The sequence below is a fragment of the Amphiura filiformis genome, chromosome 4, assembly GCF_039555335.1.
Source record: "Amphiura filiformis chromosome 4, Afil_fr2py, whole genome shotgun sequence".
In the NCBI taxonomy this organism is placed as follows: Eukaryota; Metazoa; Echinodermata; class Ophiuroidea; order Amphilepidida; family Amphiuridae; genus Amphiura; species Amphiura filiformis.
Window position 1 is genome coordinate 72,484,223 of NC_092631.1, and position 14,247 is coordinate 72,498,469.

Consider the following 14,247-nt stretch of genomic DNA (forward strand, 5'->3'; position numbering starts at 1 on the left):
ATTCTTTTTGAAAATTACAGTAAAACAGGGGATAAATGTACAATATAATTAATTGCATTATTCATTTACTGTATTAGGTACATTTCCTATTTACAATTGAAGCGAATGAATGAGAAAATCTTTGACATTCTTGGAAATGTGTGTTTTTCTCCAGTAAGTGGTTCTCCAAGAGAAAAGGAATTTGGCTGTGACAGAAAATAACCAATGGAAACTTTTACGGGGAAGGAACTCCACTTTTTATCGCAGATTTAATCCAAGTTTAAAGGCTGATCTCATGTTAAATGTGGTTGGCGAATTAAGGAAAGTGTTCTTCCTTCGATCGTTATCTTTTCTGAATAATTTTGCTGTCTACAGGTAAGTGGTAGCATTTGGTTTATTTTCACTTTTATTATTGAGCATGACGAATTCAACAGCCATGACGGCCAAACTAAAGGGTTCATACCAAAGAGCTTTTAATAGAAATAGAGTCGCAATAGATTATATAATCTTTTGTTCTTTTGATGCCGATTAGAAGTTGCGACAGGCTATTCATAAAAGTGGTACCATTGTTTCGAAGAAAGGGGTTCCGCCATTAAATTGGTCACTGATCCGGCATCATATTAACGCTCTACACAACAGGCGGTATCAATAAGTGACCACACTACAGTCATGTGTAAGGGCAGTCATGTGTAAAGTGGTACCATTGTAATCATGTATCCCAAATGTGTGCTTGTGTGGGTCTGAAGACTATAAGGAGGCTTTAGCTGTCGATGCAATCATCTTTACCACCCACCTGACGATAGGCGTTTCATTTAAATAAATTGAATGCTCTTGGTGATCGACACACATTAGAATGTATGAAGGCTGCCATGTGCAGTCCATATATCTATATTACACTATAATGGTAATCGCTATACGTATACATGTAAATATAAGTATAGGCCTATAAAGGTTGTTTTTAAGAAATTTCCATTTAATTTTATTTTAAGAAGGAGATTGGTATAGAAATAGTGGCGTGCCTAAAGAGGGGAGGGGGTTGGGGAGGGGCAGATTCACCTCTGTAAGAAGTCTTGGGAGGGGAGGAGGGAGGAAGAAGGGAGGAGGGGATATGGAGAATGGGAGAGGGCTGGAGGAAGGCAGAAATAAAAAGATATAATAAAGACAAGTAGATAAATAGAAATATAAGAAAAATGATGGGAATGAGAGAGGGAGGGTGAGAGGGGACAATGAGAGCGAGGGAGTGATAAAGACAGTGTAGGTCTAGGAAAGAATAAGTATAGAGAAGGAAAAAGAAAGGAATGATGAATACATTTAATAATAATTATTAGGCCTATATAATAACTAAACACATAACAGCACTGGGCAGCCATTCGACGATGTCAATGCCTTTATTCGTTACGTAATTAAAACGCCCAGTCAGCTGTATTTCACACCTACCAAACACAACTCACCCAATTTCGCAAACTGGACGTCGAATGTACACTCTCATGAATATTGATTGGCAACATTTTCCAATATGTCAGCGTTCTAATAGGAAACAATAGAACAATAGACCCTGCAGAGCGTTGGTTCATACCACTAAATCCGCCAGTGAAGCGGTTTCCGGTAAAAGTTTATCACGACTATAGTCCCAACTTTGCATAAAAACTGTGCAAAATCGGTACAATATTAACAATTTTAGTGTTGCAAATCGTGTTTTGCTAGAACTTGTGAATGTGATCTCTACTAATTTGAACAGAAAACGTGAAAATTTGAGTGATGTTTACGATGATGAGCGCATGAACACACGAGGTCAAAACGCGGTTAGCAGTCGGACGTAAACACGGGAAAATCGGGCCTTTTTATATAGCGCTATTTTTCTCAAAAAGTAGACCTAAAATATGGTGTCATTTTCAGATATGTTATGCAGAATTTTGTTCTGATTAAGGGCTGGGGTATGAGCGTTTGGACAGTATTTATTTTGGGACATTAGAGCACATCAGACATATCGATTGCATTCTGAATCGAAGAATGTCATTCTGATATCAAATAATTTTGATTTTTGAAATTCGCAATTTAATACACATTTATGGCAAATCATTAAAATTGATATTTTTGATATTTAACAGTACTTGAAGTAAACTTTATAAATCTGATGATTTATACTTAAAGTGTATGTAGGTGGGATGAAAAGCCGACGATTAATTGAAAATTTTGACCTTTCGTATTGAAGATATGGATTTTTTTCCCAAAACACCAAAAAAAATTAGGTGTTTTTGGGAAAAAATCCATATCTTCAATATGAAAGGTCAAAATTTTCAATTGACCGTCGGCTTTTCCTCCCTGCTACATACACTTTAAGAATATATCATTAGATTTATATAGTTTACTTCGAGGACTGTTATATATCAAAATTTTGAAAAATATCAAGTTTTTATAATTTGTCATAAAATTTGTATTATATTGTGATTTTCAAAAAATGAAAATTATTTGATATCAGAAAGACATGCTTCGTATTCAGAATGCAATTCGATAGGTCTAAGGTGCTCTCATGTCCCACAAAAAATACTGTCGAAACGCAATAAACGCTCATTTTAGATCCCTTAAGATGATATCAAATATATATTTCAAAGTAAGACGTAACTCGACTTATAGCCTAAAACGTGACCCCTATGTTGCACGTAAAGTCTATGGAAAGCTATTTAGTGGCATGTACCCTAAAGTTAATTTTTTCTTACTTCCGTGGTCCGAGCTGCGCCAAGCGTAGACGAGCGTACTGCGTACATACACAAGAAATAAACAATCACGTTGATTGGCTGATCAACGCACTTGACAACAAGCCCGTTGACCCATTCATGCATTGCATTGGTCTTCGGCGCGGTGCGCCGGCGTAGTAGGCGACCTGTTCTTGTCACTTGCTTTTACGGACCACGAAAGTAATAAAAAATTAACTTTAATACTTAGACTTATAGAAAAATTATCAAATTTGTAGGTATCCCAGGCAAACCTTAATTAACACATTTGCTAGTCAGCCAAATTCGCCTAGAACACAATACATAATTTACATAGAAATATAAAAGAACTGGCCTAAGAAGGAAACCTACATAAATATGTTGTCTATACTTCACTTAACCCAAATATATTTTTTTATTATGGTGATAAGACAACCGCACATGGAATTTTAGAGGATTTTGATAGCAGTTCCATTAAAAAAGCTGCTAGATCAACATGAGACTAAGATCTAGAAACACCACCGAAATGCTTTTTTTTGGAATTTTGCTAGCTGAATCTTTTTGATGAAAGTCAATCTTTGACAAGATGTAACTTTTGCTACGGAAAGTGCTATGACAAAACGGTTTTCAGTTTTGGCTTTCTTTACTCAAGGGCTTTAATTTGATATAAAATGATGCAGTTTGATGGCAAATTTGAATTCACCTGGCATACCTAAAATTTGTGTACATCGTGGAACATACTAGCTAGCGATGTTTCTTTTTAAGTAAACTATATCGTGTTTGGGTTCATTTTAAAAGAGATGTCGGTTTTTTCTATTTACCCCTTTGTATGCAAATTAGTGCTATATAATTAAATATGCACATATTCAAAAATCTGTGTGCCGAATAATTTAAACAGAAGCGGGGGAGAAAGACTACTCCAGTGAGATATCATATACAATGAAAACAAACAAATCCGCAGTAAAATCCATCATGACCACTTGAAATTAGCTTCCAGCTAAAGTCAGAAAAAAATATACCATGTCCAACAAAAAATTATAACCAAAATTACAGATAAATGAAATTTGAGTATATTCAGTCATCGAAATTTTTGCTCGTTTGACGCCAGAAAAAAGTTCATTTTCAAACGGTAAAAAAAGATAACGGGGATCACCAAAAGTTTGCTCTGAAGATACAGATATGTCATCAAAATAAATTTCAGTACCGTAACATTAAACTTCACAAAGAATTGGTTCAATACATTTGAAAATTGGCGACTATTGAATGACTGAAGTAGTTGTTATTATATAGTTCCACACTCTATCTTCTATCCACGCAGTAACTATCGTGTCGTTGTGGATAGTAGATAGATTTCTCAATCAATAGTAAAGTTTAAGTTAAACTTACCACATTTTATGCTTGGTTCAACGCAGTCAATATGCTTCACTCATTTGTAGTAAAAAGATGTCAAACACGCTTGAAAATACATGATACCATACGCTATTATTGTAATTAATGATTTTAATAACAACATGATTTTATTACTCTGGTACCGGTAAAAAACAAGCATATAATTTGCGTTTCTTGGTTTTTTTAATCAATTTTAGCTGCTTCAAATTCGGGTGAATCAATTCTGAAAAGTACATCTGATTGTTGCAAACTATAGCAGAACGCATGCTATGGGGAGTTCAGAGAGAACCAATATACTGACACAAATGGAACAGGAGATGGATGAGCTGACACAGATACGCTACACAGCTGAGTATTCAGCAGCTATCAACTCCAAAATGCAGGTAAGCACAGTGATAATGGTAATGCACATTGATTTGTACTAGAAGTTCAGGGATGAACAGCTGATAGTGTATTTTGATTGTTAGAGCCAACATGTAAATAAATAAATACAGGTTGGGTCATTATTATGTTTTGATGGATCCAAGTTGTGATAATATTGGATCCAAAACATAATAATGATAAAATTGATGCTTTGACGCTCAATATTTATTGGTCTCGCTATGAGTTGTAAAATATTGGACTCGACTACGTCTCGTCCAATATTTTAAAACTCATAGCTCGACCAATAAATATGGGCTCAACCGATCCAATTTTATATCAAAATGTGTCCAAGAAAAAGAATTTTGCCTCATGTTGTAGAGAAAGCACCCATCACTGAATCTGTTGTTTATTATGGAGGGGTCCTGTTGTGTCTTATGGAGTGGTCTTGGTGTGTCTCTCCTCTTAGCAACAAGATGTGTACTGCAATATGTACACAGTCCTAAACGTATTTAACTGAGCTTGCACTCGTCAGTCTGAAGCTCTAGAATGCATGTGGTACCATGGGTATCACAAAAAAATGATATATCCTATTTCCTCTGTACATATAGAAGACTTATTTGTAAACTGTTCTATGATGTGGCTAATATTTCTACACAGGTGCCAGAGAGACTTAGTATGGGTCCAGAAGATGAGCCACTTTCTGGTTTGATGACACCTCCAGATGACTCAGAAGAACTGATAGCAAATAGTCCAGCTCATGCTATGATGAATGTACCAGATAGAATTATAATAGGAGGTTAGTGTGTAAAGAGGGAGGGAGGGAACTTCCTGGAAGAACTGATAGCAAATAGTCCAGCTCATGCTATGATGAATGTACCAGATGGAATTATAATAGGAGGTTAGTGTGTAAAGAGGGAGGGAGGGAACCTAAGGGAAGAACTGATAGCAAATAGTCCAGCTCATGCTATGATGAATGTACCAGATAGAATTATAATAGGAGGTTAGTGTGTAAAGAGGGAGGGAGGGAACTTCAGGGAAGAACAGATAGCAAATAGTCCAGCTCATGCTATGATGAATGTACCAGATAGAATTATAATAGGAGGTTAGTGTGTAAAGAGGGAGGGAGGGAACTTCAGGGAAGAACTGATAGCAAATAGTCAGCTCATGCTATGATGAATGTACCAGATAGAATTATAATAGGAGGTTAGTGTGTAAAGAGGGAGGGAGGGAACTTCAGGGAAGAACTGATAGCAAATAGTCCAGCTCATGCTATGATGAATGTACCAGATAGAATTATAATAGAAGGTTAGTGTGTAAAGAGGGAGGGAGGGAACTTCAGGGAAGAACTGATAGCAAATAGTCAGCTCATGCTATGATGAATGTACCAGATAGAATTATAATAGGAGGTTAGTGTGTAAAGAGGGAGGGAGGGAACTTCAAGGAAGAACTTATAGCAAATAATCCATCTCATGCTATGATGAATGTACCAGATAGAATTATAATAGGAGGTTAGTGTGTAAAGAGGGAGGGAGGGAACTTAAGGGAAGAACTTATAGCAAATAATCCATCTCATGCTATGATGAATGTACCAGATAGAATTATAATAGGAGGTTAGTGTGTAAAGAGGGAGGGAGGGAACTTCCTGGAAGAACTGATAGCAAATAGTCCAGCTCATGCTATGATGAATGTACCAGATAGAATTATAATAGGAGGTTAGTGTGTAAAGAGGGAGGGAGGGAACTTCAGGGAAGAACTGATAGCAAATAATCCATCTCATGCTATGATGAATGTATCAGATAGAATTATAGGAGGTTAGTGTGTAAAGAGGGAGGGAGGGAACTTCAGGGAAGAATAGATAGCAAATAGTCCAGCTCATGCTATGATGAATGTATCAGATAGAATTATAATAGGAGGTTAGTGTGTAAAGAGGGAGGGAGGGAACTTCAGGGAAGAATAGATAGCAAATAGTCAGCTCAATACCAGTCTCTCCCAGCACTTACAGCAGTAACACACATTTGTTACTGCTACAAGTAACACACACCAGTCCATATTTTGGCGGCGCCCTTCAAATGAGGTCAATTTGAGGTCACATTTTAAAATGTTACTGCATGCAGTGACATCTAAAACCATTAAAAAACATGGCTGCCAAGAGTGTTACCCTACCAAGTAACACTTGTAAAATATTGCCATAACTTCCTCTTTTCAATTGACCGTCGCACCTACAGAAATGAGAGTCACAAAGAAATTAGCTATGTAAACATGATCACAAAGTACCAAGGTAACAGATTATCTCATATACAATTACAATCATTTGATTTCTAAATGATGTAATAGACCCCCAAAGTGGAGCATTATCACACCCAATTATGACTGTTTTCAACACTTTCCAAACCACAAGTCCATCTGACCTTGGTCAGTGTCCTGTGTTTACTTGGGGAAATACTATTCTCTTCATCCAGACACACAACAATCACTTACTGGCATGATACATATTGTTATTTAGCTTTAATAGGTGTGAATTGCAGAGACTCTTCAGATGTCACTTGCACCAGTAATACACCCATGTGTTACTGCTGTGAGTGCCGGGAGAGACTGATTACTAATATGCCAGATATAAATGGGGAGGAGGAAAATAAGCAGGTATATTGGTGAAGATCTGGATGTAAGAGGAGAGCAGTGTGGCACAGTAGTTATGGTCTTTGATTCTGTTGCTAATTCTCAAAAGTACTTGAATGATTTATGTCATACAGATAAAAAAAAATGGCTTCATTGCATGAGGGAGATTAGTAGAATATGTTTCATGACATATTTATCACATACCTGGTTGTATTTTACAATGTTCCTTTTCAGGTTCTAATTCTCATCTTGGGCTGAGGCAAGGACCGAGACAAATGAATCTTGATGACATGGCACAGTTCCCCTCAGGTATGTAAGGGCTGTGTTTACAGGGAGATTAAACATCAGTTTTGATGATATTGGTATTTAAGGACTTGGTTTTGTGAAAGTCACAAGGCAATATAAGGTGAGATTAGCACCAAAAAAACAGGACTCCTGGATGGTGTATCAAGATCACACCTTATCACCACACCAACTGTCTTTGTGTAATGTTTGAAATATATTCCCTTTTAAACAGGCCAAATTTTAGTGCCAGCTAAAATGAAGAGAAAATTGAATCAGAATGCCAATTACTTGACATTAGACAGCTGTTTTGAGGACAATTTGTCATTTTAGTGCTGGTCGGCAAGACTTATAATTCCCTTGAGTGTAGCGGTCAGGCTGAGTACTGGTTACTGCCGACCAGTGCCGACCACCGTGGCTACAACCCTGTTTTTAAATCACACTCATACACAGTTTATAATTGTATACCATACTCACTTTGAGATTGTATCTTTCTGGACATGCTAACCTTTAAAAAAAAGAAAGCTAGGGTTTCAAGTGGCCTTATATTTCCTATTTTCCCTATATTCTCCAACTCTCTTCCTATATTTTTTTTTGATTTAGAGAATTAATGTTTCAATTTCACTTGAACTAGCAAATTTTATGGAAACCTGAAAATTTCTGTGCACTTCTTGCACAGTTGTAAATTTTCAGAAAGTCAGCGAGTAGATTTGAATGGTCTCTATTTTTTTACCCAGTACATTATTTATAGACATTATACCAGTCCATAATGATGCACACATAATGCAAAATGCAAAAATTTATCATAATTATCATCGGCACTTTCTTTGTTTAACAATAGTTACTGGCCACTGATGCCCATTGTGTTTAACTTCCGCTGTCCTATATTTGTCCTATATTTTCGTTCAAAATGTTTCTGTATTGTAGCATTCCTATATTTTGCAAGGGATCTTTTGAAGCCCTGGAAAGTAGACATTTTACAAATGACTTCTAACTTGTACCTTTCAGCTTCTGATACCCAACTAGGGTTATCCACACCCCCTCACACACTGACTCTTGAGGAGTATAATTTTCCTATGGCTGGTAATCAAACTATAAATGAAGAAGGGGATACGCCAAAGCGTGGCTCCAACACCAGTGGCGGGCTTGCAAGGTAAGGTAGTCACAGATTCATAAAGCAACATGTTTTCTGCCAAAGTATGTGACCGTACACCACAAACAAAGTCGGCCCGGTCAATTTTGTTTTATTTTGTGTTTAGAAAATAAATATCATAAGCTTTAAAATGGTATATCGTTTGATTTAAGCATGGTTATGGTTTGTTGAACTTTCATCCTTCAACAAAATGGTAATAAATAACAGTCATAATTGGGGGTCATTACAAATCATCCCCAAGTCAACGAGGTTCAGGAATGTCCTCTCATTGGCAATTGTTGGTTATACATACCTAGACAAAATGCAATGCTTTGTAACCCACCACTTGAACAGGATTTAGCCAAAGCAAACAAAGACTAGAGCTATTTTAGAATTCTATAGACATAGATTGTTATCTTATTATCCTCTTCAACAATAGAATTATTAAATGGTTTAAAAGGTGTTTGACTAGCACTATTAAAATGATATACATGTAGCACCAACTTGAGGTACAACCTATGAGTACAACCTTTATGCACATTTTACACTGTAACTCAGAATACAATTTAGGACATTTACGGCTCATTCGTGGTATATAGTCACATATAATATTCCTAACAGTTAAGAGAGAGGGCAAGTTGCTGTTTTTTGTAGATTCATTTAATAACGTCATCAAACATGTGCTGTATCTTTGTAACTGAGAGGATATTTTATAGGCTATATAATAACTTCCACATAAGTCCTGAGAACATACACATATTAGGTTTGAAAATAAACAGAAATACATAAGAGAATATTTAAAAAAAATTAAAACTTTCGGTTCATATCCTAAATTTACATGTTATTTTCATATTTTTCCTTCAAACAGAAACGACTCACTGCCAGCACTGGGTTCACTTGACAGCGCATCAGCATTGGACATACAGGCAATACAAAGACACATCAACCTGCTGAATAGAAAGGTAGCTCTCCTAGAACATGAAAACAGGAACCGGGAATGGGACGTCTACTATATTGTTGCCGCCTACGTCGGATTAAAATGTGTCCAATTCATATGGAACAAGCTCTCCTGAAATCAGGAAAGCACCCAGCTCAGCAATTTTGGGTGTTTTTTGATGGATTGTGTGACAAGTAACACCCAATTAAATGAACTCGGGTGCTCTGTTATTAAGTATGTGGGACTATTTACTGTGATCAGGAGAGTTGGGTGTTTTTTGAGAAATCGTGACATGGCAAAATACACCCGACTGAGGAAAATGTTGTATTTTATGAGTAATGCCGTCATCAGAAGCACCTACTGGTTGTATGCTGTTATGAGAAGCTATCTCAGTAGGCTTTTTTATTTGCAAAATAAGAGAAAAAAGGGCAACTATTTGTTGTAAAATATATAAGTCTAACTCATTTCTGATAACTCCATTATACTCTGTTAATTCAAATTGCATGAACAACTATTAATTTTATATCTCTAACTAATGTACAGAGAATGCATTTCTTGCACAGAGAATGCAACTGAGAAATGTATTACAACAAGTACTGGAACAATATACCTTTTCCCTATCCTATCTTGCACTATTCCAGAAGGTCACACATTCGCAACTCTTTTATCCATGTTGAAGTTTTCTCAATCAATGCATAAAACCCTGATTTTCAAACATGGATATTGAATAATCGCTGAAGGAAGTATTTTATGGCTGGATTAGTGTATTATTGGGAAAAGGTCTATTAGGCGACAAAAAATAACCCTGTTCTACGGGCCCGACCAACCCAGATTTTCTATTATTTGATTTTTTTTATTTGCTGTATGCATGTCAAATCAGCCAAAAGTAGATTGAGTATGATGGAAATTGTTATGTTGTATGCATGTAAAATCAGCTGCAGCTGTTTTGGGCAAAAAGTAGATTTACTTTGACTAAAGAAAATATGTGAGCAAAGCGAGGGGAAATTGCAAAAAAATGGCAATTTATTTACAGATTTTGGTGATTTTTAAAGCTAAAAAAAAGGTCCATCCACCCGTAGAACAGGGTTTTTTTTTGTCTAATAGTTTCTTTGCAAAGTCATTCCATGGAGAAAGATGAAAGAGGAGGTGAACAATAAACTCACCTATAAAATCTGGTATTAAATCGGCAGCATTAAGCAGCAGGAAATTCAATTTTCAAGAAGAGTTTTTTTACTAAAGCTGATGATTTTGACACTTTGGCAAGGGTTTTAATGAAGGTAGAATGACAGATTGTTATGCATAATTACAGATTACAGGGGCTTAGCAGTTGATGTTATGAAGGTGGAAAATATATTCGGAATCACTCTTCCGTGATGACAGAACGAAGTGATTTGGAATAGATTCCCAAGTTCACATCCTCTCTGACTCACCCCATATATTGAGTATAATATTTTGTTTCAATTGATATTGGATAGGTGCTGCAGATTATACATATGTGTCAAGACTTGCACTCTCATTAGAGAAAGTACTAGAGAGCCCAGCAATATTAGTCATAGCATGGAGTTGAATTCTAGTAGGTGATGCTCACCAGTACTGCTTAAGCTTTCACAAGAGTTCAATTTCTATCCCATCTATTCTCTACTAGACTGTGCTAGCATTACTGCCAAACCAACTTTTTTATGTTCCTTAGATGGTCCCAAAACACATTCAAGATGTTCCCAAAATTAAAAAGTAGCCCTAAGTGATACCAAAGTATTCCTCTCATCTCAAGGATTCAGAAAAAGTACAGCTTGATCTATATTTCTTGAGTTATAGAACCATATAGGGGCCATCTAAGGAACCTAAAAAGGTTGGTTTGGTTTGCTCCCGGGGGATGCAAAGGTGGTAGTGCTAATAGTCTGTTTGTGGCATCTGGCATTCTTCATTCTGTCTGTATCTTGATATCATTTATCCATCTGCAACCCTTACACTGTCACCTGAATTATTTTTGATGCTGTTGTCTCTTTCCCAATACTGACCAAAATAGTGTAGCTCTCTACCTCTATACTTTCTCTTTACCAGTTCACAATTTTCTCCAACACTGAGTTGTTTGGTATTTTAGGTTACTACTCTAGTATACCATTCACATATTACAATGCATCATTACATTCATATTCATACTTGGTTGGTACATAGGATGCACACATGGAGCAATGACCAGGATGGTTGCCCTTGGCAACTCCTCCGGTACGGTGTGAAGCATGTTTTGAGTAGTTCTCCTTGTATTGTCAACCTTCATTTCAGGAAGTGACTTCAAATACTCCAATTACTGCAAACTATTCATGAAGAAGTCATCCTCAACACCATATCTGTGTAGTTAATTTATTACCAGTATGCAAGTCTCCTTGATGTATAAATGGAGAATCTTCCCATGTGATAAGAAAGCAAGATGCATTGTAATGACAGAACTGTAATATGGGAAATGTGGGCACATTCTGCCAAAATCAGGTGAAACCGGGCACCTTCAGTATAACTAAGGGTTCTTTAGCTCTAAGTTCCCCATAATACTTTTTAAGGTAAATCAGAAAGTGTTTTACAAAATTGAAAAATTGTAAAAAGTTATTGGCAGCCAAGTTTGTTTTTACGCACCGGGTAGACTTTACAATGGGTCCATACATGTACAACTTGCATTATGTATTCTAAATTCTGCATGATTTGAGAGAGTTGAATGAACAAAAGTGCAACTTCAAAACTGCATCTTTTCTTACTTAATGAGTCATTGTAACCAAACACAACTGTAGTGTGTGACATTCTTAACTGGACCAGGTGTGTAAAACAAGTTAATTTTTTTATTTTGTGAAAACTTTTAGGTTTTAAATGTGGGAACTTGTGCAAAATGTTATTGTACAGATCCAGTGAACTACTTGCTACACACAGTCTAAGTGTTTCCATGTTGTATTGTGCATCTGTACATTTACTGGTTACATAGTTTCTGCCTGCTTTGAAGTGTCCAATACCTCAAATGAAGTGCTTGTAATTTGAGTAGAATTTGGTTGTAAAGAAACTCTTATTTTCTGGAAGCAGACAAGACCACAACACATGGGTTCATGCTAGCTTACCCATAATCTGAAATATTTGAAAAATATGGGTTCCCTTCCAGAATTGTTTTGGGTCTGTAGTACAATACATTCTGACATGGTTATAAGATGTTAATGTAGCTCTCAAATTATGCAATCTGCAATACTTGTAAAGATCTAGGTCTGTCACAAGTGTGTTATGACCCAACAACTTGTTCTATAGGGGGAACCCTGATGCCCAGGTCTGATGTTGCTAGTATGCATTCATGTGTTCAATTGTGGTACTTTATAAATGGTTAGTTTCCAGTGATATTGCAACATTGTATTTTGTTCTTACCTTTAACATGTAATGCCCTATTATTCTATAACTGGAGGTAGTAAATCACTTACAGATTTTCAAGAAGTTTAGTCAAAATTATTTTTTTAACTTGCCATGTACATCACTATATAGTTTGATCTGCTCGTAATCGGTGGACTTTGTTGGGCTTTTACCACTACACCTAAAAGTAGATCTATGTTGAAAGTGATATAGTTGATCTGTTAAATCTGTATTGTGTGTGTTAAAAAGTATAGGACTTGAATTGATAATTTGTGATGCTTCTGGCAAGATGTCACAAGACAATTTTCGAATTAATATTAATGTTACAAGGCTCGCCGATTAGGAGCTGATCAAACTATACAAGTACATGACAACACGCTATACCATTTTTCACGCTGTTATGGCAGTGACTCTGCCACATCAGGGTGAAAATGTTATATATAATATCAAAGTTTGAATATAATTATGTTGGAACAGGTGGTGTAATGTTTGAAAGAGAAAGTAAAAGAATCAAAACATTGTGTTAATCTTGGAATGTGCCATTATATTTTTTATCATCTCAAGTTTGCCTTTGAGTTCTTTTTAAGTTTTCTATGTGGAGACTAAAATAGGATTGTATGGTCTTAGGATGAAGTTTTTCTTGTCTTGAATCAATATAATTGATAATTTTGTTCCATTTACGTAAAGTAAAACACTATGCATATATTTCAATAATTTTGTTAGGTTTCATTCTGATTTCATCCCAATAAGTCACCTAATGCACTTGCACACTTTTGACTATAAATTATTCTGAACTTGATCTTCTTGCTGTTAATGTCAATGAAAGTAGATACTCATATTTTCATGACTGTGATATAATTATTATTATGTATGTATATAACTTAATAAACTCACTGAAAGTTGTAATAAATAATAGTATTCTGTTGTGTGATTTAGGGTACCCATTGGCGTAACTGTTTGTTTGTTGAACATGTTTGATCCATTACAACACACACTAACATCTTGTAATCTCATCTGTGAAAAAAAATTGAGGTCATACATACAAGATGCATAAGCCATGTCAATAACTGAGACTAATATATCAAGTATAAACAATTGTCTCAGCCAAGAAGGCCCGTAAAAGCATACTTGCACTGCAATCCCATATGCCAGAGGTAACACAAGAAGTGGATGCTGATGTCCATATAGCAGTATTATTTTTACAGGGTTACCAAACAAATCAGTTGGAATCCATTGGTCAAATAATCTAAGAAGTTCCCCAATCTCTCTCTGTAATAACCATTTTGATTCTATGAGGCATGAAACTACCAAAATCACAAGACAAACAAATTACCCAATTTTTTCAGAACCATTGGTTTCTTTTGTGTTTTCAGTAATTGAATAATTACTGTAACTCAATTTTTTTAAATGCCTCCTTTTGCCCCCATGGACCAGATTGTGTCACATATCATCCAAGCAGCACA

General features: G+C 36.0%; 1 protein-coding gene across 1 annotated transcript; it reads left to right on the plus strand.

Moving 5' to 3' along the window:
- Nucleotides 1-172: 172 nt before the first annotated feature.
- LOC140151371 (mitochondrial fission factor-like) lies at nt 173-13,720 on the plus strand. Its single transcript, XM_072173683.1, has 6 exons — nt 173-347; nt 4,274-4,462; nt 5,100-5,238; nt 7,293-7,367; nt 8,349-8,493; nt 9,341-13,720. Exons 2-6 carry the CDS (start codon nt 4,349-4,351, stop codon nt 9,543-9,545), a joined length of 678 nt encoding a protein of 225 aa, XP_072029784.1. The 5' UTR covers nt 173-347; nt 4,274-4,348; the 3' UTR covers nt 9,546-13,720.
- The last annotated feature ends 527 nt before the right edge of the window (nt 13,721-14,247 follow it).